This window comes from Pelobates fuscus, chromosome 1 (assembly GCF_036172605.1).
Source record: "Pelobates fuscus isolate aPelFus1 chromosome 1, aPelFus1.pri, whole genome shotgun sequence".
NCBI classification, from domain to species: Eukaryota; Metazoa; Chordata; class Amphibia; order Anura; family Pelobatidae; genus Pelobates; species Pelobates fuscus.
In genome coordinates, this window is record NC_086317.1 from 435,497,067 (window position 1) to 435,523,545 (window position 26,479).

Here is a 26,479-nt window from a genome sequence, read left to right on the forward strand (position 1 = left end):
GGAAGGTTTTTCCACTACCTCAGCTTTCTTTGAGATCTATCCCATCGTGGCGGCTGCCATAGCATGGGGTCATTTATGGGCAAACATGCCAGTTCGTTGCTATTCAGACAACCAGGCAACCTGTCACATCATCAACAAAGGTCGTTCCAAATCCCTTACGATCATGAGATTTCTGAGGAAACTCACTTGGTTGGCAGCTTGTCATAATTGTTTCCAGTATTGTTTCCATGTTCCAGGTATATGTAACACAGCTGCTGACAGTTTGTTCCATTTTAAATTTAAGGCGTTTCATCAAGCACTCCCGTCAGCTGCGCTCACAGCCACCACTACTCCAACATTCCAACAACTAATACTGGACTAGACACCATCATGCATCATAGCAGGACACTATCCCAATTGGCACTGTCAAAAAATACACACAAAACATACGACAGGGCTTTTACACTATTCAAAAGATTCAGTTTGGAACATAACATTATGCAACCATTTGTTATGACATCTTTTTGGGGTTTTGCTTCTTTTTGCCATCTTAAACTTAAAATGTCATATAACACCATCAAACTTTATCTCACAGGCATTTAACACCATATGCTAATCTTACAACCAAACAACACAAGTTTCATGGCCTCTCACCAGATTAAGACTATACTCAGAGGCATTCAGAAATCTGAACCCACACGTACATCACAGAGGCTACCCATAGACAACCATATCTTCAAAGCATTGTCTAACCTGATTGATTTAAAACCTTTTGACACCAACACAAATTCTGTCATCAAAGCAGCAATATACATAGCTTTCTATGGATTCCTAAGACCCAGAGAGTTCACTACAACCAACGCAACACAGTCTACTCCTTTTCTCCTCTATTCCCACTTAACAAAACACATGTATCATTACATCCTGACTCTACCTCACTCCAAAACCAGTCAGCTCATACCAGTTAAAATACCATACTATCCCACGCACAACAGGTGGTGCCCCATCAGGGTTCTTGATGCATACGTACAGCATCATAATTTACTACCATCACAACTATTACTACTATTACAAAGTTCGGTACTCACCACTACAACCTTCATTTACCTTTACTCACTCAACTGGGCCTCAACGCAGCTAACTACTCAGGGCACTACTTCCGCATAGGAGCAGCATCCTCCAGTGTTAATATTCCAGTTCATGTTATAAAAACACTGGGGCGCTGGAAGTCATCCGCTTACTCACGATACATACCGCACCCTGTACAAGAATTAAAGGATGCTTTCAAAAACATGTCTGGTTGATATATGTATCTGTATTGGCTGTCTGTAATAAATTTGATTACTTAATATTTGCCCTCTTCTTTCTCAGGCCTACCTCATCGTCGGTTCCAGCACACCACAACCGACTTGCTCTTTTTACTATCATACATTTAATTATGGTATTTTACTCTGTACTATCATGAGAACCTAACACAAGTATATATATATATATACTCTCTATTAAAATATATTTGACAAGAATGAAAGCATATTTTATGTTATTTCATTCTTCCAAAAGGTTATTTTTAAAAGTGATCATATTAGTGAACATTTAAAAAAATTTTTTTATATATTATCCTAACAGTCTGGGGCCATTTTCTGAATATGGATTATAACATGATTTTCCATAACGAATAAAGATTGTTTTAGAGTAATAATTATTGCAAGAACCCGATGGTTGTAAGAACAATGTGGCCTGTGAGCTTTAAATTAATATCACACTGCTTACACCTCCAAATTTGCAAGTGCCTTTGATTATGAATGATGTGGAAGCTGAACATAGTTGGCAAGGCTTCAACTTTGTGTCAGATGTAGATTGACTGATTGATTTATTACTAATAAGCAGTTTCATCTGCCTATTTTAGTCAATGTCAAAGAGAAAGGTGTCACTGGGAGTATAAGAAATCTGTTCATTGTAAAGGAAAATGCAATGACCTAAATACAGTAATCATGCATACTACACCTATTTAAACTGAGATAAAGAGGTTTTGAGCAAAGTCCAGAGGAGACAGAAACATTGATCTCGATGTAAAGTTTAAATTAATAAATCATACTATAATGAATTATAAAGATCAGTGAGTGAGCTCTTTCTTGGAAGATATTATTTGGCCAGAGGCAAGCACCATAACAAGTGTTTTCAGGTGATACTGAGTGCGGTACCTTTGGGAATTGTGTGTATATATATATATTTAAATCCATAAAGGGCTTGCACTCAGGGGGACAAAAACAGAATGTCGATAGTCTAGTCCAGCAGATCATAGATATAATTCACCAAAAAACTGGAAAGCACTCCTGAGTCTTCATCAAATGAAAACTAAACTTTTATTATTAATGTTTCAATTTATATAAGTCCACAAGGACACTTTAACATCAGAATCAAGTTTTGTAGTCAATTTGTTAAAGTGTCCTTATGGACACATTGGTGAAAGTACTTATAAGACGAGAGAAGGTTTCAGCAAACATAAGTCTACCATTTGGACTGGGAGACTAGATCTGCCTCTCTCAGAACATTTCACCTCTTGTAGTCACTCTATTTCACAATTTAGGTTTCAGATTATTGATTGAGTCCCATCTTCAGGAAGAGGGTGATCGTAAAGAAATACTCAAGAGAAGGAAAACTTTTAGATTTTTACATTAGATTCCATGTGGCTGAACGGCCAAAATAGGAAATTTAATTTGCATTCCATTTACCATGTTTTTCATGTCTAACATTGGATCTCCTTTTTAGGTGGCATTGGTCATTTACCCACACTCCTGCACGAGTTCTTTGGACTTGGTGTGGGACACCAATAGCTACCAAGAGCTTCCCATTATATTATAATATTTGATCATCATGCTTATTGACTCTTGCAATTTAGTTCTGTACATGACATTAGAAGAATACTTTAAAGTGTATAAATCATATGACCCTGAAAGTGAGCCTTAAATCATTCCCATACACATTGAATACATAAAGTTACAGTGCCTTGCAAAAGTATTCACCCCCTTGACTTTTTACCTATTTTGTTACATTACAGCCTTAAGTTCAATGTTTTATTAATCTAAATTTTATGAGATGGGTCAGAACACAATAGCCTAAGTTGGTGAAGTGAAATGAGAAAAATATATACATAAAACTATTTTTTACAAATAGAAAACAGAAAATTGGCATGTGCGTATGTATTCACCCCCTTCGTTATGAAGCCCATAAAAAGCTCTGGTGCAACCAATTACCATCAGAAGTCACATAATTGGTGAAATGATGTCCACCTGTGTGCAATCTAATTGTCACATGATCTGTCATTACATATACCTTTTCTGAAAGGCCCCAGAGGATGAAACACTTAAGCAAGAGGCACCACTAACCAAACACTGCCATGAAGACCAAGGAACTCTACAATGTTGTTGAGAAATACAAGTCAGGGTTAGGTTATACAAAAATATCAAAATCTTTGATGATCCCCAGGAGCACCATCAAATCTATCATAACCAAATGGAAAGAACATGGCACAACTGCATGTAGCGTGGTAAAGCGGGCCGACCGCAGTCTACCTGGCCTGACAGGAAATGCTACAAACTGCTTTCTGTCAGAGCGGCTCAACCATGCTACATGAAGGAGATGAAGGGGGCACACAAAACTGTACGGGGGGGGGCACAATATGAGTTAGGGGAGAGGGGGGCAATAAGAGTTACAAGAGGGGGGCACAATAAGAGTTACAGGAGGGGAAGGAGGATGACAATAAGAGTTACAGGAGGGGATAGGGCAATAAAAGTTACAGGAGGAGATGGGGACAATAAGAGTTATAGGAGGGAGACAATTAGAACTACAGGAGGGGAGGGGGCACAATAAAAGGTACCGGAGGTGAGAGGGATAAATGGTTTGCAAATGGAAGAAACACAAAATAACTGATTTCCCCTCAATCTGGTGCTCCATGCAAGATCTCACCTTGTGGAGTTTCAGTGATCATGAGAACAGTGAGGAATCAGCCCACAACTACACGGGAGGATCTTGTTAATGATCTCAAGGCAGCTGGGACCATAGTCCCCAAGAAAACAATTGGTAACACACTATGCTGTGAAGGACTGAAATCCTGCAGCACCCGCAAGGTCCCCCTGCTCAAGAAACCACATTTACAGGCCAGTCTGAAGTTTGCCAATGAACATCTGAATGTTCAGAGGAGAATCGGGTGAAAGTGTTGTGGTCAGATGAGACCAAAATCGAGTTCTTTGGCATCTACTCAACTCGCCATATTTGGAGGAGGAGGAGGAATGCTGCCTATGACCCCAAGAACACCATCCCCACCATCAAACATGGAGTTGGAAACATTATGCTTATGTGGTGTTTTCCTGCTAAGGGGTCAGGACCACTGCACCGCATCAGAGGGACCATGGATGGGTCATGTACCGTCAAATTTGGGTGAGAACCTCCTTCCCTCAGCAGGGCATTAAAAATGGGTCGTGGATGTGTATTCCAGTATGACAATGACCCAAAACACACAGCCAAGTCAACAAAGGAGTGGCTCAAGAAAAAGCACATTAAGGTCCAGAATTGGCCTAGCCAGTCTCCAGAAATTAATCCCATAGAAAATCTGTGGAGGGAGCTGAAGGTTCGAGTTACCAAACGTCAGCCTTGAAACCCTAATGACTTGGAGAGGATATGCAAAGAGGTATTGGACAAAATCCCTCCTGAGATGTGTGCAAACCTGGTGGTCAACTACCAGAAACATCTGACCTATGTGATTGCCAACAAGGGTTTTGCCACCAAGTACTGAGTCGAAGGGGTCAAATTGTTGGCACTTTATACATAATAATAATAATAATAATTAGGTCACTGCAATGATATACATAACTAAGGCTATAGCCCAAGAGTTGTATTGCTCTGTGGCTACCTATGTTCTCTGGCTAAATAAAGTAAGACCTTAATTGCACCTTTTAAGCTGTGTTGTCTTTCAATTTTTTTTTATTCAACAAAGGCTTAAATCTGGTTGACAAAATATTATTTTTAGTGTGTATCGCACCTCTGTGTCGCCCATTCGAGATATGTGACACACACCACACACAGTGGTACTTAGCTTTTATATAATTGATGCAGCTTCCCAGGTAGTTTTCCCAATTAACCACCCCTCTTAACAACAAAATGGATAAACACATAAATCTGGGATTCAGCTATGCATCTAAAATAGGGATAAACAAATGGTACATAGTGAAGTGCTGTTAATCTACACTCACAAGATGTTATGAAGTTTTGCGCCTTGGGGAGCCTCCCCTGATTCAGGCTGGGGTGCTAAAACCTTCCTTGCCTTCTCCATACCAGCGGTACGTCCGGGGGTCAGCAGTAAGGCTTTTGTAAAAATAAATTGAATCTGGTTGAACATTATGGAAAACCTAGTTTATATATATCTAGGCTGTCAATTTGCCTTGTGCATTCAATTTAGCACCAACGTATAACACAGTTTTTGACGCTATAGGCAATTATTTTGATGAAACATGTTTAAAATATGCCAGAAAAGAATGTTGCTTATATAACCTTGTACCTTTATACCTTAACTTTTTTTCTCTTTTTTTTTATTCTGGCTTTCATATCCATCATGTTTTTGCAAAGAATATTAGAACTGCAGGATAGAGCTTATTTCTAGGACAACTTGTTGCTCAAAGGCACTAGAGTGATCTCTTGGTTTGTAATCATGAATCAATTTCCTTTTCAATGATTTAAGCACTTTATTGAAAGTAAGATGCTGCCAGGTGCACATTAGCTATCGCTGTCATACCCCGCTCTTGAAGATGCAAATTATACATGCTTCTAAAATTTATCCTGCAGTTGAGCTCAGCTCTACTGTGTACCAGCACATGGCCGCCCTTGATCCCAGCTGGGATCTGACTTTTAAAGGAAACAAATGTCTAACTGACCTTTTTCGCAGTGTGAAAAAAACGTTACCAGAATAAAACAGAATAAGAGATTGTTTGAATATACTTTCAAAACAGTTTAGAAATCAAACAGCCCATACTTTAAAATGACAGCAAAATCATGTAAATTATACTATTAGTTATGTTTAAAATAACTGCATTAAACTGTACATATAACTTATACTCCGTAATTGTTCTGGAAACAGCTCCGCATCAGGAATTTTTCTAACAATCTAAACTGATTATGTGTTGGCGAACACTTGACTCAAATAATAGACTACTGGCTCAAATAATGTATCGAAATACCCAAAATAAAAGGTTCTGTTCATAAATATGTTGTCAGGAATATTTGGCGAGATATATCAAAGTGTTTTGTTTGTTATTTTTTTTTTATTTTATTTTTTAAAAAAGGTGTAATCATCACAGAAACCTGTGGAACACGCAGGCACATTCTATTGGTGACTCCACTCCTTTTAGCACAGAGCACTTTAAGAAAAATACCTATATATGTCCATTGTAGATGATGTTAGACAGACACCCTTCAGTTGAGATTCCTTAAAGAGACACTATAAGCAACCAGACAACTTCAGCTCATTAAAGTGGTTTGGGTGCAATGTCTCTGCCCCTCTTAGTCCTACAATGTAAACCACTGCTGTTTTGGAAAAACTGCAATAATTACATTGCAGGACGAAGAATGCCTCTAGTGGCTGTCAGTCAGACAGCTACTACAGGCACTTCCTGCTTGTTAGACAACTTTTGGTCTGTGTGAGGGAAGGGGGATTCCAGAGGGAAATATAATTCTAGGAATACAACTTTGTATTCCTAGCACAATAGTATCCCTTTTACAGGACATTGCATTTGAACTGTCAAGGTGTCATAACTACTTGGATCTGCTGAGAAGTTAAAGTATACATTTATAATGAAGTAATTAAAGGCAAAAAAAAAAAGATTTTTTACATTTTTTTTTATGGAAATAATTAAATGTGTGTGTTTTTTCCACTTAGGAAAAGTCCACTCAGTACTCTCAATGTTTCTAAGGGTATAGAAAATGTTTACAGGGACACACCAAGTACAGCAATAAATTACGCACATTGTGTAGGGTAAGCTTAAGGGAGAACTTCTGTCTCTGTACCTTTATGCATATTTGACATAAGTGCAGTGATTTATAGAAATCCCTGCATCTTTAAGCCTGCCTCTCTTTGTCCTAGGTGACAGAGAAGAGTTTAAGGAATGGACATACTGGATACAATACAGGCATACCCCGCTTTACATACACTCACTTTAAGTACACTCGCGAGTACAGACATACCCATGCCTCTTCTGTCCACAAGTGAACAGTAAATGGAAGGTTCTATTCTCGCCCGGAGCAGCTCAGTTCAGTGTCTTTGGGGCAAGAACTTTTCACACCTTCTGACATGGCACAGGTTAATCATCTCAAATTTATAATGTCTACTCCTAGCTAAACATATAATTATTTTTCTGCCCATACATTGTCCATATTCTGCAATCGGTTGCCACCCAGTGAAAGGGTTTACCCTGCCATTTTCTATTACTATCACTTAGCAGCTTAGCTGCACTAGCCACAATTCTGAGGATTCAAAGTTAAACCATAAATGCTTAAAGTGATGAAGAGGTGTTTCTAAACAAAGTGTGCAACTAAGCTGCTAACAAACACAAAGGTTGTTTAAGGTTGTCAGATGAGTATAACATTAAAGATAAATGGTACAATCTGGAATGAGATTTTTCTTTTTACTGTTTGTTTTAACTGAATAAAAGCCCACTGGAAATCACTAAATAAATCACTGGAAATCTGCAGTTGCAGTATCAGTTATGCCTGTCAATTACTATTGCAATGCAGTACATGCATTGGGAAGTGAAAAAAGGTATTGTTCGCTTTAAGTACATTTTCGTTTTACATACATGATCTGATCCCATTATGTACTTAAAAGTGGGGTATGCCTGTATATTGTTCAAATAAATCAAAAGACCAACTAATATTCATTATGTTGCGATCAGGAATATACATTTCATGTAAAACACGTAATACATGAAAATTGTTCCCAAACCTCAGTTGACTGTAAGGTTTGATTTACTGTCTAGTCTGAAAACCGTCTGTACATCTTTTCAAGCAGAAACAAATCTGCAAAATTAATTTCACATCTTCCCCCAATGTTAAATGATCAATTATTAAAATAAATGGATGAAAAGGATCAATTATTAAAACAAAAGACGGAGTGTTTATTTATTGTGAGTGATGACTAGGTAATGCTCAAAACCAAACTTGCATTATATAAGACTACATAGAAACAAATTGCCAGTCATCCATATTTTGAGAGATCATTGATTCGTCTGAAATGTTGAACACCGAAATGATATATGGACGAAACATGAAACAAACATGTTGTTCGTTTTGTGATTTAGAGTTCTGTCCAAAGTGCCAAAAATAGATGACTAGTGGAACAAATTAGATGACTGATGATTAGGGAACAGCCACTAAATGTTAATTTTATTCACGATCAATCGAGAAATGACCAATAGAAGGAGCAGTAAAAAAAAAGTAGTTATTTATATATGCATATATTTTATAATTATATAATATATAAATATAGATTTTTTTTCTCTTATCGGTTACTTTATCTCACTTGATCTGCTAATCAAATGGAACGAAAATGTGCCTATAAGTTTTACTGCAAAACATAAATAAATATATATACCTGAATCTCCCCAATTTTTTCTTCTGAACAAATTGATTCAGATGAACGGCAAGTTCGCTACCTATACTTATAAAACTGAAGCCTGCTTTAACACTATAGTACCAAAAATGAGTGTGGCTACGGGCACTAAATCATTGATACGGGTGAAAGCTAGTCTCTGTTGAAATGAAATTGTTTAAACATAATATTCTAATAAAAAAACTAAGAAAACAGTTACTGGCGCACTATCCCTAATCCCTATGAACATTTAAATAATTGGAGGTTTTTTACTATCACTCCAATGGCCATTAAAGTGTAAGCTCACCTGCACCATAAAGCAAAAACCTCTTAGTTGAGTCCTACACCAACAATTCCCCTTGCTGAGTCGTGGGAGTTTGAGAGCAGGGCTTAATTTTGTATGTTTAAAATATTTAAATGGCTAAGCATAAAAAAGCACAAGACATAGGCAGTTTGGACTGATCTATGTCAGTATGAAGTAACTGGCAATGCTGTATATTTTATACACAGTTTAAATTAAGGATATGTAAAACGAAAAGCAAATTGAATTGAAATGCATAGTTTAAACCTTAAATGCATTTAATTGTACAATTTCAAGAGCAGCCAGGAGCTTCCCTTATGGTTCATAATTTAATTTTATATAAAACATAAGCAATCCATTTAGAGTTTAATAAAACCAAATATATTTTACAGAAAATAGACATTTATTTTAAAGCTATTCAAATGTTTTATATCTGAACTGCCTACAATTTTAAAAGACTGTTTTTGTTTTACATTTATTTTAGAAATGAAAAGTTGTTCCGTATATGAGTAGAAAAGTTTTTCTATTTTACTATGAACTAGATTTACACAAACGAGACAGAAGAGAAAACATTAAAATGCTGTCACTGAATGTATTTTTCTCTGCTTTTTTGTATGTGGAAAAAGTAAACTGGATTAAATATTACTTGTATCTTCTCTCTGATATTTCTATCTGTTGTTTCTATTAAGTAACTTTCTATCGTTCCATCTATTCGGATCTCACTGGGGGTTGCTGGGATACGGTGTATCGTTGTACAGTGTACAGCTTAATGTAGTTGTTCTGGTGAGTATAATAACTCCCTTCAGGCATTTTCATGTAAACACTGCCTTTTCAGAGAAGTGTTTGCAGTGTTTACATTGCCCCTAGGGACACCTCCAAGTGGCCACTCCTCAGATGGCCACTGGAGGGGCTTCCTGACTCAGTGCTGCACAGTAGGCAGCCCTGCCATTCAGCGTCCCCACGCTCTGCATGGAGATGCTGAATTTTCCTCATGAATTTGTCCTGATAGGTCAAAACAGCATTTGGCCCCACTCCTGTGCTGATTTTAGCCAATCCAATGCTTTCCCTGTCGGAAAGCATTGGATTGGCTAAAAATCGGCCATTTTGATGATGCAACAAAGGGGGCGGAGCCAGCACCGGCGGACCCAAACGGCGCTGGAAATAAGGTGAGTTTTAAACTTTTATAGGGGGGCTAAGGTGGGGCAAGCCACCTAAATGGTGGATTAAACATCATAGGGTCAGGAATACATGTTTGTGCTCCTGTCCCTATAGTGATCCTTTAAATTTATCGCTGACGCCATTCTGTAACCTTACGTGCATGCATTTGCCCCTTTTTAGGGGTTTGTGTTTGCAGTGTTGTTTGTCAAATTATGGACTGAAACCTAGATACTTGTGTGGAATAAAAGTTTAGAAACTTGGCAATTAAGACCTCCTGGTGATCTACTCCTGGAGGGTATACTATGGCTTGCGAGTAACCTTTAAGGCCTGGCTGGTGGCATAGGATTATAAATGTTGTGCCCTGTATAATATATCATAATGTTATATGGTTATGGCTTAGTTTGTTATATGACTGTTGCATTCATTTACAATAATGTTCAAATCAGGTGTTCTCTAGTTAGCTGGTGGTAAATGTCAAGAATGACCCTTGCTGTGCTGACAATTAATTATTCAGTTACCTCCTGGTAAACATAAGCAATCCATTTATAGTCTCAGTTCTGGTAACTTCTGATATTCTGAGAATGGTATGTGAGCACATGATTTTAAACACACAGCTATATAACATTGTTTTACATTTTATATTTCTTTAACAATTTTTATATCCATGTGGCCTTTATTTAGATTTTTTTGTAATATTTAAAATGTAGGGTTTTTTTTATTAAATGTCTCTCCCATATCCTGGCTTATATGTTAGTGATAAAACTGATGGGGTAATTCCCTAAACATGGGATTTCGTCAGGAAGGACAAAATCCGGTGAAAATTGTCAAATTCTGACTGCAATAGCAATTCTCATATTTACTAAGGCCAATTCTGGTCAGCTTGAATGACTATTAAAGGTTCACCGCCCTTTAATTTTATAGTTAAGGCCTCCACCTGCTGGCCACTGGACAGTGTTTTTTTAAATGTTCCCCACCCACTGCCCATGGGTGGGGGTACGAGGAGGACTATATCCCATCTCCCTATTAAAGCACAGGCCCCATATCCATGGGATTTTGCCTTTCTAGTGAGTCAACATCAATGGCTGCCCAGTTGCTAGTGTTAAATGTTTAGCAGATATACCCCTACGTGCCACATTGCAGATGGGGGCACAGGGAAATTTTAAACCTCCCTTATAGTAATATGGGGGTCTTATAGATCCATATGGTTAATAATTTCTAGAGGGTGGTGGCTAGCCTCCATATAATTACCCCTGCACTGCCAATGTGTTTTAACTTTTTTGCCTACCAGCTGCTAGCTCTGCTTTCTTGCAGGCATATAGTTCATATTTGTTTTAAATCCAGGTCTGAATTTGAACCATTTGATCTGGATTTCAGCCATATGGTGGCATTCAGTCCAGATGAAAGTCATGCCTGTTTAGGACCTGAATTGAAAAATCTAGACATTGTGAAATAGCATGAACAATGGTTCTGATTTTGCAGTCCAAATAACCCCATACACAGCCCTATTCAGTATGGGGCTATTTGGTCTTTAGTGAATAACTCCATGAGTCTTTTCACAAAACCTGTTACCAGCTACACTGTAAGAAACAAAGTTTGTGTTTCAATGTTCATGAAGTTGAGTTTTGTAATGCCTGCACTAATTTTTTTGTTGTCCTCCTTAAAACATCCAATAACATAAGTATCCATTGCTGCCATGAAGGGGGCACCCGATTGACAATGATGTTCAGAAATTCTTATTCAAGTATTGTTCCACCTGTATAAAGGGATCTATGAAAACATATTCCATGCATCACACCTTAGTTATTAACTTCAGATGCTCACATGGAGTACAATCGATGATATACTACAACCCAACAAGGATACATCATCAAATATTGGATCTATGACATTGCAAGTTCTGAGTATGGTCTTATAGTAATAACCCCCCCCCTGTCCTGGTGTTTACATTCTCCAAGGAGACAACTTATGGCCTATCACAAAAAGCGGATCGGGCACACATGCCATAGATGGCCACCATACTCGATCTTTCCTGTATGATTGGATTCTGAGATTGTTCATAAGCACTTTTTTCTCCTTTCCCAAACAGGTATCCAATTAATATATAAAGTATAAATTGGAAATGTCATACAAATTGCTGCTGAAGGTTATCTGATGTTTAGTGAGATATCTCGAATGTCGAGACCAATAGTAAAATACCATAATCCAGAAATAGATACTAGCAGATCCCCTGTAAAGCATTGTTTGATAGTAATAAATCAGTGCAAAATAAGGACATTCCCACCAACATTAAGGCAGTTTGGTAGCATACAATAATATGTTGCAATAGATCTAGACCAGACATATTAATTTAACCATTAAATGAATCTGCAACCCAGCAAAACACCTCAATATATGTATTCACATAGTACGTGTCAATAATCAACCAGAAGTATATACGTAAACTGTAAATACTGAAATGAATACAAAGGTAAAAAAAACAGTTACTTATAAATGCAAGCACATAGAGCAAAATGTGTAGGTTTTCAAAAATAGAACTTGGCTTTAGACATCTTGTCTGAATGTCACACCGTGAAACATATACACATATATATTCAGGCAGGAGGTTCCACTCAAGGGAATTTCCTGGAATCATTTTTCTTTTCTATATATAAAGGAGAAAAATACTTTTGTTGCAGTATAGGGAATAATTAATCCCTTCTCCGCTTGCGGGCTTTTAATGGGCTAAAAAGGTTACATTATGAAATCTGATTGGGAGGCAGTGATTCATTTTCTAATACGGAACAATCTCTCAGCTGAGATTTTGCATGCATTACTTGATCTATCAATGCTGAAAAAAAATAAAATGTCCAGAGGAGATGAATGCTTGCCATCAGCAGCATAGAGTAAAGTTATAAGAAGCTTTACCTTCAACATTCTAAGTGCAAACAATTTTCTCTGATGTGTCAAACCTTCAGGCTATTAAGTAAATGGGAATTTTGGATAAAGAAGAGGACGAGGAGACTTAAACCGGGGCAGCATTTACTGCAATTTTAAACAATTACCACAAAAAGCTTACTCCAGAAAGCCGACACTTTTTGTGTTTTGTAAGAGGCATTCTCAAACTCTATGAAATATTTTGTTTTGTTTTTGCTGCTAGTTATGTAAATTTCGGTCAAGTTCCAAACTGAAAGCCATTGCATTATTGTTTTTTTTTTTTTTAAAGAGAAATGTACTAGATTCACTGTGATTGTTCCAAGATAGTCAATACATACTTTTTCTGAAAATCTGTCATGGACAGTCATATAGAGCACTAATAATTACAGTTTATAGTATATAAAGGCAGCATAAGTTTGCCAAGATGCGTTTCTTATCACCGACAAGGTACAGTTTAGCATACGTTAAATGCATACTTGTGTGATGCCATATATTATTGACGTCACTAAGCAGACAGTTAAGCTAATTTTATGTAAACACTTCTGTATGTTGCTCTTTAGCAATAATTTATAGAAGTTTTAATTCTCAACCATGCCCACTGAAAAATTCACAAAATATAAAATACTTCAGATGTGCGCAGAAAATCTAGTCACATTTTGAGGAACTTACCATTAAGTGCTCTGTTATGATCACTCTGGATGCTCTCATTGGACTGATTACTTGAAAGTGATGACACACTGGAGCTTCTAACAAATCCAAACGCTGCTAGCTTTCCAGACGGTAATCGGGAGTAACCAGGAGGACGAAGGCTAGACTGGCAAGGCTTTGGCAGATTCGACTTGGCGCCATTTGTAATGGAGTCTTTTTTTACATCCTCTGTGGAACAAAAAAAGACGCAATTTACGGTTAACATCATTTTATTTCTTTATAAACTTAATTTTCAGAGTTACTTGACAAGAGAGAAAAAACTGACTGGGGAGTAACATTTCACAACTTACTTATACCAACAAAAACACATACGTATAAAGGAAGGGGTAAGGCACAAGGTAGAAGAAAGCAGAAAGGTGTGTGGCCATGTATGACTATTTTGCGTAATAAATTATCCCATTTCTTGAAAAACTTGGTGATATCTGGTCTAATGCTTTATTGGTGCAGTTCAAATTGCTCTACTGTATAGCTCAATTGTAGAACAGAGAAACCAGCACCACTGCTATCCATTGGAGCAGTTTGAACTGGAGTGAGTAAACTGTTTATGCTTTTTATGCTATCTCTGGGGTTACGGCACAGAATTTTACTTTGTATTTAGAAAATAAGCATAAACTGAGTAACATTTTGCAACATACTTTTACCAACAGAAGCATGCAAGAAGACAGGAATGGGTAAAAGACAGCGTAGAAGAAGGTGGAAAAAGGGGGATAAAGGAGAGAAAATGGGGGAAGGTACCTTCCTTAAAACATAAATCGCAAGATTGTATCAACATATTATGGACTATATCCATTGGGTTCATTGCCACCCAGACACCTCTAGATAAGAGCTCTCTGATTGCCTGACCAGTAGTTGGCACATCCAAGAAACAGGTGTGTCTAAATTTGCAAATCTCTGCTGCCCAGGGCAGGTCACCATTGTGGATTAGTTTGTGTTCTGAGACTATTTATCAACTTAGATAGGTGGAAGGACAAGATTATGGTGGCCATCATCATTAAGAAATGTGTGTCCATGAGAATATGGTGGAACTGGAAACTCTTTGCTTATCCCTGTTGATAGCCAGTTCATGCACTAGACCAGGCACAGGCAACCTTCGGCACTCCAAATGTTGTGGACTACACCTCTCCCATGATGCTTTGCCAACATTATGGTTGTAAGAGCATTATGGGGGATGTAGTCCACAACATCTGGAGTGCCAAAGGTTGCCTATCCCTGCACTAGACAATACTTTATATTATGCCTCAAAGTTACTGCATTCTCCATCTGTTAGATCCTCGGCTCCTCTTATTTTCATTCTTTAAAGCAGCTCAATTATATTCCAAGGAACATTTTATATTAGGCTAGAAGGGAATTATAAACTTCTACTTGTGTAGACAATTTAGCATAGGTGTTTTATTTCTTTCAAAATCTCACAGTAGTTGTAATGTCACAATGCTTAGTTGGCCTCCATAGTTATTTTATTTAGCATGCAATATATGACTATAACGAGTACATATAATCTTCCTGCAGTCTATAGTCTCATCCTCCCTTATCACATCTCACACTCACGCACCTGCAAGACTTATCTTGAGATGTCTACAGTGACAACCTCAAAATTCAAGAAAACAAACACACACAAAAACTGCAAACATATCCCCATAATATTCCACTGTTACCAATCCTCATATCTGCAGCTATGGCATAGACATTCTAGCCTGACTTTGTAATGGTTTGATTGTGGTTAAGGTTTCTCTCTTGCCTTGATTGTAAGCTTATGATCAGATTCCTCTTTATCATATTAATCAATCAGAGTGAAACTGTAATATCCGTGAAGTATCATATCAAGTGCTACATAAACTGCTTTCTCTATATATATGTTAATCACAAAAGGGAGATGTATGGCTTATAGATCCTGAAGGAAGAAAATCAAATAATATTAGTTGTGTCTGTGATAAATCTTTCTCTGAGTATATTTTCGTTTAACTGCATTTACGGTTTTGAGTCTTTATTAAAATTACTAACTTATTTTACTTTTCAGGACATGCCATACCCATAGCATATTGTGAAGTATAGAGTAACATTTTCAAATATTTTTAGAACTAAACTTGATTGATTCCATTATTGCAGAGTTTTGTCAAAACTTAACAGCAATGGTGTGTGTTGCAGCTAAATATTTTAGACAAAATATAAATGCTAAGAATAAAATGTGTCTTCTTCAACTGCAGCTAGTGAAATAACTGTAATTGTAGGCTGTTAGACTTCCCCCTAACCTCCAGTCCTTTCATTAGTCCCTAAATCCCATCTATAAATAAAAATGTATCGACTTACAGTCATTTTTCTCTCACACCAGAGAGTCTGTGTGTTTTCTCACTGTCACGGTTACTCACTAACTCATCATGATGGACTTAAAGAGGCACTGTCACTTAGCAGGATTTTAATATTATGTTAGTTAGTGCGATATGTAATAAATATGTAGTCAATGTATTAGCTAAGGTAACGAGTACCAGAATTCAGAATATCAAGGAGGCAAATCAAGGCAAGGACCAGAAAGAAGATTCATCATATAACTAGCCAAATCTGTACATAAAAAATGAACAGAAACAAAATATAACAACACACGTAATGGCTACAAGATCCATATGTGGTTAATGATCCCTCAGTTATTTAGGGTCATAGAGCCCCCCCCAAAAACAACCACATTTTGGCAATTCAGCTGCATAGCGGAACTGACATGGAACGCAGTCCACTGTGAGGGAGTTGCAGTGAGTAAGAGGTAAGTGCCAAGACTGATAGTGATGCCCACATTATGTGTGCTGTCACTCTCTATTTCCTCTCCCTGAATTCAGAGTAGGATTAACTATAAGGTCACCCAAGACAGTCACCTAGGGTCCAGGTGTAGACAGGGGCCTCAGAATCATGAATTTGTTTGGCCTCATTAAACATGACTATATGAAGAATGAATGGAGACCCAGACTGGTAACCTGCATAGGGCTCTTTAGGATTGTAATCCTTCTCTGCTTGAAGGTAAGACAATGCCCAGACACTCTTGCCCCCATGACAACTTAAATGAGCTTACATAGTTTTGGGGTGAGAGAGTTATCAGTTGTGCTCAAAAATTTGCAGAAATTGTGACATTTTGGCATTGATATGGAAAATAAGACTGATCATGCAAAAAAAAAAAATAATACTAATAATTTATATTTTATAAAGGATAGTGTGGTGTATCACCAAATTAATATAAATATTACACAAGGTTCGTCTACATTAAAAGGTATTTATTTAGAAGACAACAACACAATACTATCACAAACACACAGCCCAGACCCACGGAGCAACAACCCTTTTAAATCTATCAATCTATATATTAATCCCCTTCCCCACACGTTTGATCTCACCCACGGTTAGGCCTTCACATCTAGTAATGGCTCACTGCTGCAAGTCCAACATCACATCCACCAAGGAAGAAAAGGAAGCAATAGAGTATAACATGGTTCACCAAGATAGCACATGGCGTCTGCCCATCTGCTCAGTAGCCCAGCCAAGAAGGAACAGAGAGGAATGAGGATAGAGGGGGGAGTGGCTATCTCTTTCCTGACTTGTAAATTACCATATCAATTACCATATCAAAGTAAAGCTTATCCCCCTGTAAGAAAGATCTACATGAACTTGATCACATGACCCCTGGTCACCATGCTAGTTTGATGACAGAATGTCACCACAGATAGTGGTCATATGAAGCCATGTATTATCACCAAGTTGATTGGCTCCTTTTGAAATCATAATGATTACAGAAATTACCCAAATGGCCCTGATCAAAAGTTTACATACCCTTGAATATTTGGCCTTGTTACAGACACACCAGGTGACACACACACAAGTTATAATGGCAATTAAAGGTTAATTTCCCACACCTGTTTATAAATAGTCAATGAGTTTGTTAGCTCTCATGTGGGTGCACTGAGCAGGCTAGATACTGAGCAGGCTAGATACTGAGCCATGGGGAGCAGAAAATAACTGTCAAAAGACCTGCACAACAAGGTAGTGGAACTTTATAAATATGGAAAAGGATATAAAAAGATATCCAAAGCCTTGAAAATGCCAGTCAGTACTGTTCAATCACTTATTAAGAAGTGGAAAATTTGGGGATCTCTTGATACCAAGTCAAGGTCAGGTAGACCAAGAAGGATTTCAGCCACTACTGCCAGAAAAAATGTTTTTGATACAAAGAAAACCCCACAGGTAACCCCATGAGAAATACAGGCTGCTCTGTAAAAAGATGACGTGGTTGTTTCAAGGAGCATAATACAGCGAAACTTTGACAAAAATGAGCTGCATGGTCGAGTTGCCAGAAAAAAAGCCTTTACTGCGCCAATGCCACAAAAAAGCCCAGTTACAATATGTCTGACAACACCTTGACACGCCGCACAGGTTCTGGCCCATTGTTATTTAGAGTGACAAGACCAAAATAGAGCTTTATAGTAACAACTATTTGGCTATGTTTGGAGAGGGGTCAACAAAGCCTATAGTAAAAAGAATAAAGAATACCACCCTCACTGTGAAGCATGTTGGTGGCTCACTGCTGTTTTGGGGGGTGTGAGCTCCAAAGGCATAGGGAATCTTGTGAAAACTGATGGCTAGATGAATGCAGCATGTTATCAGAAAATACAGGCAGACAATTTGCATTCTTCTGCACGAAGGCTGCGCATGGAGCTCTCTTGGACTTTCCAGCATGACAATGACCCTAAACACAAGGCCAAGTTGACCCTCCAGTGGTTACAGCAGAAAAAAGTGAAGGTTCTGGAGTGGCCATCACAGTCAACTGACCTTAATATCCTCGAGACACTCTGGGAAGATCTCAAACGTGCGGTTCATGCAAGATGACCAAAGACTTTGCATGACCTGGAGGTATTTTACCATGATGAATGGGCAGCTATACCACCTGCCTTTCTGTTTTAAACTACAGTTGAATATGAAACCCAGAAGAAGTAAAATAATTGTGTTTTGCCTACTCACTCATGTTTTCTTTAACCCCTTAGTGACCAGAACGTTTTTCAATGTTCTGATCATTAAGGACCAGTGCTCTTTTTACAATTCTGCTGTGTTTGTGTTAAACTGTAATTTTCCTCTAACTCATTTACTGTACCTACACATATTATATACAATTTTATTGCCATTAAATGGTCTTTCTGAGGATACTATTATTGTCATCATATCATATAATTTACTATAAAAAAATTATAAAATATGATGAAATTGTTTTTTTAAAACACACTTTTTCCAACTTTGACCCCCAAAATCTTGAGTTTAGAAATACCCAATGTTAACATGTTCTCAGTTTTTATTGGAAAGTTATAGGACCATAAGTACAAGTAGCACTTTGCTATTTCCAAACCATTTTTTTTTTTTCAAAATGAACGCAAGTTAAATTTTAACACTGAAATCTGTAAGGAATCCCTGAATAACCCTTCACATGTATATATTTTTTTAAAAGAAGACAACCAAAGGTATTAAACTTGGGTATTTTGACTCTTTTCATGCAACCATTTTACCACCAATCTATGCCAAATTAAAAAACATTATAATAATTGGTGATTTTTTTTTGACACACATAGCCATTTAAGAATACAGGTACTGAGAACATTAAGGGTTACTGCCAAAGAGCACCCCAATATGTGTTCGGCAACATCTCCTGAGTACAGTGATACCACCCATGTATAGGTGTGTCAGATTTTCTGCTGGCTAAAAGACCTTATTTGAAGGGTGCGCATTTCAGTTTTCCAACTTGGAATTTTCACAGCTGGTCATCATGCAACCATGTCCTATTTGGGACATTTTTGAAGCCGGCCAATGTAATTTACACCCATCAAACCATATATTTTTGAAAAGAAGACTACCCAGGGTATTTAATATCCAGTCATTTTTAGTAGCCACTTAGTCACAAACACTGGCCAAAGTTAGTAGCTATATTTGTTTGTGTGTTAAAAATGCAAAAAACAATTATGAATGCTAACTTTGGCCAGTGTTTGTGACTAAGTGGCTACTAAAAAAGACTGAACATACCCCAATTGCAATACCTCCGGTTATCTTCTTTTGCAAATGGTATGCTATCATGGGGATAATTCTAATTCCTGGGCTACCATACGCTCTCAAAAGCAACATAACCAATCTGGCAAATTTCTATGTGAAAGAAACAGCCTTGTATTTGACTCTGTAACTTATAAAAACACTATAAAACCTGTACATGGGGGCTACTGTTATACTCGGAAGACTTCGCTGAACACAAATATTAGTGTGTCAAAACAGTAAAACATATTACAATAATGATATCATCAGTGAAAGTGCTGTTTGTGAGTGAAAAATGCAAAAAACTTCACTTTCATGGACAATATCATCGCTGTGAAATGTTTTGAAACACTAATATTTGTGTTCTGCCAAGTCTACAGAGTAAAACAGTACCCCCATGTACAGGTCTTAGGGTGTCATAGAAAGTTACAGGGTTAAATACAATGCTAACAAATTCAATTATCAGGACTTTCAGTACTGAGTTGTCAGGCCGTTCCCCAAATTGCAATCAATAAAATTACTTAATTATGTAAAAATATTATATAAATATGCACATAGAACTATTTTTATATTTGAAGTCTACGTGTATATTTATGAAATTATTTATGTAATTATGTATATGGACATATGTATATTTCGTATTATTTTTATTTATTTATATATACATATATATATATATATATATATATATATATAATTTCGTTCTAAGCGTATTTTGATATAAATACATATATTAATATTAATATCAACATACAGTTAGAATAAAATTACATATATATATATATATATTGTTTTTACATATATGTGTGTAATTTTACTCCAAGTGTATTTTTATATTAATATATGTATATATTAATAAAAAATACACTTAGTATGACATTATATATAATATATATATATTTATATAAATATATGTATATATATATATATATATATATATATATATATATATATATATACATATATATATTTGTGTTCGGGGCAATTTCAGTAATGGAATGAAATAGTGATTAAGTCAATTAACATAATAAGCAAAAGTCGGTTGAGGTGTGCCGATACCGGCGTCTGTGATAGGCCTGTAAATAAGTGGGCAAAAGAAATACCAATCTTGTTTTACCAAAGATATTTAATATGAAAACACATGATATTATACCAACATACTTATGAGGACATCTTAACAAACGCCTTTCTTAACTCTTGTATTGACTGAGATTTATAAACAGCAAAAGCTGACGACTTCCAGCGACTTAATGTTTTGATCACATGTACCGGGATGTCTTGGCTTGAGGCAGTGGATGTGCCCCTATCCTGAATGAATGTCCTGAATATTTGGTGGCGTTCAAGCCGAGTCGTGTCAATAATAACCGTATATATACCATGAATTTAGAAGTGGTAAGGGTGGCCCCGTGAAGTGAAAGGAGAGGGAGTGAGGCGTGTGCAGGTGTTGACAGTCGGTATGTGTCAAAAACTTTTACCGGGCACCTTGCATTGTCGGTGGGGTAGTAGTGAATAAGAACAGCTTGACCCATCTGACTGGTCTTAGTTGAGTGTAAGCTTAGCACGTAACGGTCTTGTTGTTTGTAAAGGTTTGAGTTTTGAAGGCAATTCTTAGAATCGTGTTGCCCTGTGACAGTGAACTCTCTTGGTCGGAGAAATCCGTAGAAAGCCAAGTATATTGCTGTTTTGATAACGTCGTTTGTATGAGGTTCGAAAGGTGATGTGTCCAGTGTAGCGGAGCTGCAATGTTAAATCCCAATATCTCCGCTGGTACAGAAAATAATCCAAGTGAAGCGCTGGAAATGAAGGCAATATCCCAAATCCCCCAGTAACTGGACGAAACACAGTTCTTGGAGTCAACTGACGATTTTATTCACAGCTCCGGTATTTATACGGTTCCCCATGCAGGGGGTTTCCTTAATCACTTTACAGGGGTTATACAGTAGGGGACCACATGGGAAACTGAATATACAGGACATTTCTCCCACCATGCACTGCTGTACAAGAGGGATACTCCCACTAGATTATCCTGTTAAGAAGATTATCCCTCCGTACAGCAGAACCGGCTTTTTACACAAAAATACATAACTTTATACCGAATGACCGTTCGGTAGATAGCTGGGGTCTGAGCGCACACTTGGTGAAAGTACCGCTCAGATCCCAGCATAAATAACTGAACGCCGCACGAAACACACTTTATTATGCATCTTTATACATGCATCTTAAAAGTACCAAATACGTAATGGAGAATAAAATACCGAAGTGCCGGTGCTCCCGAACGGCCTGGAAGTCCAGCGGTGTTCGCGCCGTCGAGTAGCCGATTTGAGTTTCAGGCACTTGACAACCAAACACCGCTGGGCTAACAAAGGATCCAAGATGGCCGACCGCCGCGTGGTCGGTAGTCGAACGACGGCCACCTGGGAAAGCAATTAACCGCCGATTGCTACAATGTTGCAGTCGGTTAATGGGAGCCACATGACCCTCTGTGTGTGGGCTCCCATTCGGTACTTTATTCGTTTCACGAACAGTGTGTAAAGTCACTGTTCGTGAAACTACCATATGAATGCTAGCGGCTTTCGGCCTCTAGCCTACGAATGCTCTCTATAACAGATATACACAAATACATACATAAACAGAATTAAGGCAGCTTTTCTAAGACATCCTTCAGACTTTAACCAGTACAATCTAAAGTAGCTAGGTTTGCCACATCCAGTAAGCCTGAAATACGTTTGAACAGTTGTATGTCGATACGCCACCTACGTTGTGGAGTAGGACCGTTTGCTTTGTATATACCCTTAAGGATGGTTTTGATGGGGTAGGATATGAGGAAGCCTTGGTTGATGGGAAAAGCTGAGAACATGTGGTGTTGGATGCCCATGAGGTATAATTTGTTGTGTGACATTTTTAGTTTGATGTGGCAAAAAGTGTCGAAAGCCACCAAAGTTGTAGTATCAAACCAGTTGGTCAGGTGGTGATCTGTCATGAACCTATGATATAACCAGTAAGCTCTGTCATAAGCAGTGTGCATATTTTTTGAGAGTGCCAATTTTGCCAATTTCCTGCTGTGACTTAGCAATTCTTCTAGTCCATGATTAAGTCTTGGAGCGGGGGAGCGGGGGAGCGGTCGTGGCTATTGGTGAGGCTGTTAGTAGGGATCTCCTGAGTGCCTGAAAATGAAGACGAGATAACTGGTCAGCAGCTCTGTTATAAATGCCTGGTACATGGTAGCATACAAGATAAAATTGGTGACAGGCTGCCAACCATGTCAGTCTTCTGATAAATTTCATGATTATCAGGGATGAAGACCGGCCTTTGTTTATGACGTGGCAAATTGCCAAATTGACAGAGAAACATCGCACCGGTCTGCCTGCCCATAAATGTCCCCATGTCGTTGCTGTGACTACAATGGGTATACCTCGAAGAGCACCGAGTTCTTATAGAACCCTTCAATCTGGCTTACTTCTTCCGGCCACCTACCCCACAGCCAAATATGTCCGAAAGCCCGTGGATGCCGCTGCATTAGTCCAAATGGTGGGGGAATCTACTGATACTTGTGGGAGGAACATGCTTCTGCGATTCGAATTTACGAGGAACAAGTTCCACATGTGTTAATCTGCAGTGGCTTGTTGGTCAAGAGGGGTACGGTTGTGGTCGTATGGGAGTGTAGGGAGACGGCACAGGAATAAAAAAGAAATAAACGATCTGCCTTGAGATATGATACGCATGGCAAAATTCAGAGAGCCAATCAGTGACTGCAGCTCTCTTCTGTTACATGAGCCTATGCGTAAGTAACGTTCTATGGAATGTGTGATGTTGGTTATTTTGTCCAGTGGGAGGCTGGCTTCCATTGCTACCAAGTTGAGTTGTATCCCCAGAAATTGTATGACAGTGTCCAGTACTTCTATCTTTTTTGGAGATACTGGTACCCCTATTGAGTTGATCAAATGTACTGCTTTGTTTAGACTGCTTGGGGGGATGTATTGCTCTCTACAAACAAAAAATCATCCAGGTAATGAATGACGCTATGGCACCTGCTAGTGTTCAGAAGCAGCCAACACAAAGTCTCTGCAAAAGTATCGAAGATCTTTGGACTGCTCTTGGATCCAAAAGTGAGCCTCGTAAAAAAGTAATAGAGGCCCCTCTAACTGATACCATGCAAGTGCCATAGTGATGGATGGGAAGTAGTTTGAAGGCGTTCACAATGTCAATCTTGCTTAGCCAGGTGCCTACACCCGCATATATGATGGTGGCTATTGCGTCATCTATGGTAGTGTATTGTCTTAAAAATTCTTCTGATGGGATAAGAGAATCAAGGCTGGGTATTACTGAAGAATGTGGTGCTGATAGGTCTATAATTAGTCTCTGTTTATGTGAGGTTTTCCCTGTGACCAAACCAATGGGATTGGTTCTCCAGCTGGAGAAAGAGGGTTCAGTAAATGGTCCTAGTACAAACTCTTGTTCTTGTTCAATGTGTAACAATGTGTCTACTGCATCTGTGTCAGTCAGGGCAGACTGAAGGTTGTTGGATTCCCATGTACCCCCCGACATGTAGATGAGACCAGTATGGAAACCTTGGGAGAAACCAGAGACCAAATACTGCACCATATGTTTGGATGGGTGTTTGGACAGTAGCCCTTCCAGAACATCAATATTAACAGAAGTTAAATACGGCTCCATGTGCATTTTATTAGGGCACATTGCTTTTGCGTGTGCCCTGAAACAATGTGAGCATACATGCAGCAGTCGGCAAGCACTATAGGCACAAGCCCCAACATTGAAATTATTAAAAATTTGAGACTTTGAGTACACAATTGGGCGACCCAGTTTATCCCTGCCTTGTTTCTCAACCCTTGATGTGCTTGGGGTGGCAGTGGTTGGGGTAAAGCCCATTGTGACCGGGCAGAGGTTTGCCGAATGTGTGGTTGCAGCACATATAGCACAAGCTGGGGACCTTAGCTCAGCAAAGTGTCTAAGGAACAGCTCCGTATCCAGTTGGCTCCAGTCCATTCTAGCATTGTACTGGGCCAGAGCTGCTGCCGCCTTTGTTGCAAATGAACGTTGGTAGTCGTAGAATGGCGAACCACCATATTTATTGCCCAGGTTCACCAGCTTGTGCATTTACAGATCTAATTCCTCTCTTCTCTGTGGGTACACTGAACAAAGCACATCCCTGTAAATGCCGAAGGCGATTGCAAAGTCTGGGATGGATAATTTTTTACTCAGCCTTGAGTCTCTGGCCTTTATGTTGCCATATGCGTATGAGCGATTCTCTATGACATCCTGGGAGGCAATGAGAAGCGAGACGAGATGAACGTCTTTACCCTCCAGGATTTCCTTCTTGATGTTCGCCGGTACCATATGGGCCGGGTTAATGACTTAAGACCCTAAGGTGGTGGGCATATTATTACCGGGTTGGGAATGGGAAGGGCCTGGAATATCGGCTGACAGAGGCTCTGGTGAAGCAACTGGTCAGTTTAGGCAGTCCCCCTGCTGGCAGCACTATGGCAGCACTCTTTCAGAGCAGTCACATGGCCTACAGGTGATCGGCCAGATGAGGGAGATAAATACAGGCTATTTTTTTTTACATGCTGGACCACTCCGCTTAAGCCAAAACTTCTATCCCTATGCTACAACTCATACACGACCACTCAAAATCCCAACCACTGCCATTCATGTCGCAATGGGAGAAAGAAAGTGGGAAGACTATAGGCCCAGACAAATGGATTACCTTAGTGAATGCCTTGATAGGACTGACTACATGTTTCTCTCACATTGAAGCCCATAGGAAACTAATGTACCGATGGTACTTGACTCCAGACAGGCTTAATAAGATATACCCTGGCGCCTCAGACAGATGCTGGAGGTGTCAGACACACAAAGGTTTGATGCTCCACATTTGGTGGGGATGTGAACGCATACGACCACTGTGGATGACGGTCATAAGACTACTAAGGGACATGGTGTTACGGTTGCCTCCAGGCTGGCTGGAAGTTGGACCGTAGAAAAGGATGCTCCTAGCGCTCACCAAAGGATTATCAGCACCGTAGACACCATAACTACTGCGTAGCCACCATAAGCACTGCAGACTCTACGAACCGCTGGGCTGGTATCTCGCCGTCTGCTCTGCGCCCTGGACCTACGACCAGGCTCCAGTAGGTGAGCCTCTTCCTTCTGTCGAGCGAAGCAGGATCAGGAACAAGAGCTCTTACAAGAGCTCAGTAGCTAAGGGAGTATGAAGAGCATAGCAATCCCTGTAGTGATTATAGCTGTCCCCTACAAACATGAGTCAAGGCTGCAAGTTAGAGGGTCAGCAGAGGTCTGAGGTACTGGAACACCCAGCCTGGTTTTTATTACCATTTTGTAAATACAGGACCACCCACAGGGTGGGACAAAACAACCAATCATACACGTACATCATTAAAACCACTCCCAGTAATTACACACAAAATCCTCCCCTATGTCTGTGATATAATTATGCTACACAAGGGATTAACATAATTATCACAGACAGTAAAAATACAGTTTTTACCCATACCCTGTAACTTCAAAACCATCCTTCCAGCTGAAGGGCTCTCGACCTGGCTCTGCTGCTGTGCTCTCCTGGGGTACCTCTGGATGCTGTGGAGAAAGGGAACCGGTTGTCTCTTCCCGGGACCCATTGATGAGGTGCTGGTACTTCCACTCAAGGTCACATTCGTTGGTGACTAGGTACCGCAGATCTGCCTCTAGGTCAATGGCTCTAGGGAGAC

General features: G+C 38.9%; 1 protein-coding gene and 1 long non-coding RNA gene across 2 annotated transcripts in view; one reads left to right on the plus strand and one right to left on the minus strand.

The window, feature by feature from the left end:
* Window positions 1-26,479, minus strand: part of MTUS2 (microtubule associated scaffold protein 2) — a 354,305-nt gene that overhangs the window by 246,487 nt on the left and 81,339 nt on the right. Inside the window, exon 3 of the mRNA XM_063429511.1 lies at window positions 13,656-13,862. Within this exon, the coding sequence (XP_063285581.1) occupies window positions 13,656-13,862 (207 nt within the window). The remainder of the gene's footprint in view (window positions 1-13,655; window positions 13,863-26,479) is intronic.
* Window positions 1-26,479, plus strand: part of LOC134571325 (uncharacterized) — a 172,581-nt gene that overhangs the window by 81,460 nt on the left and 64,642 nt on the right. The window lies entirely within an intron of this gene.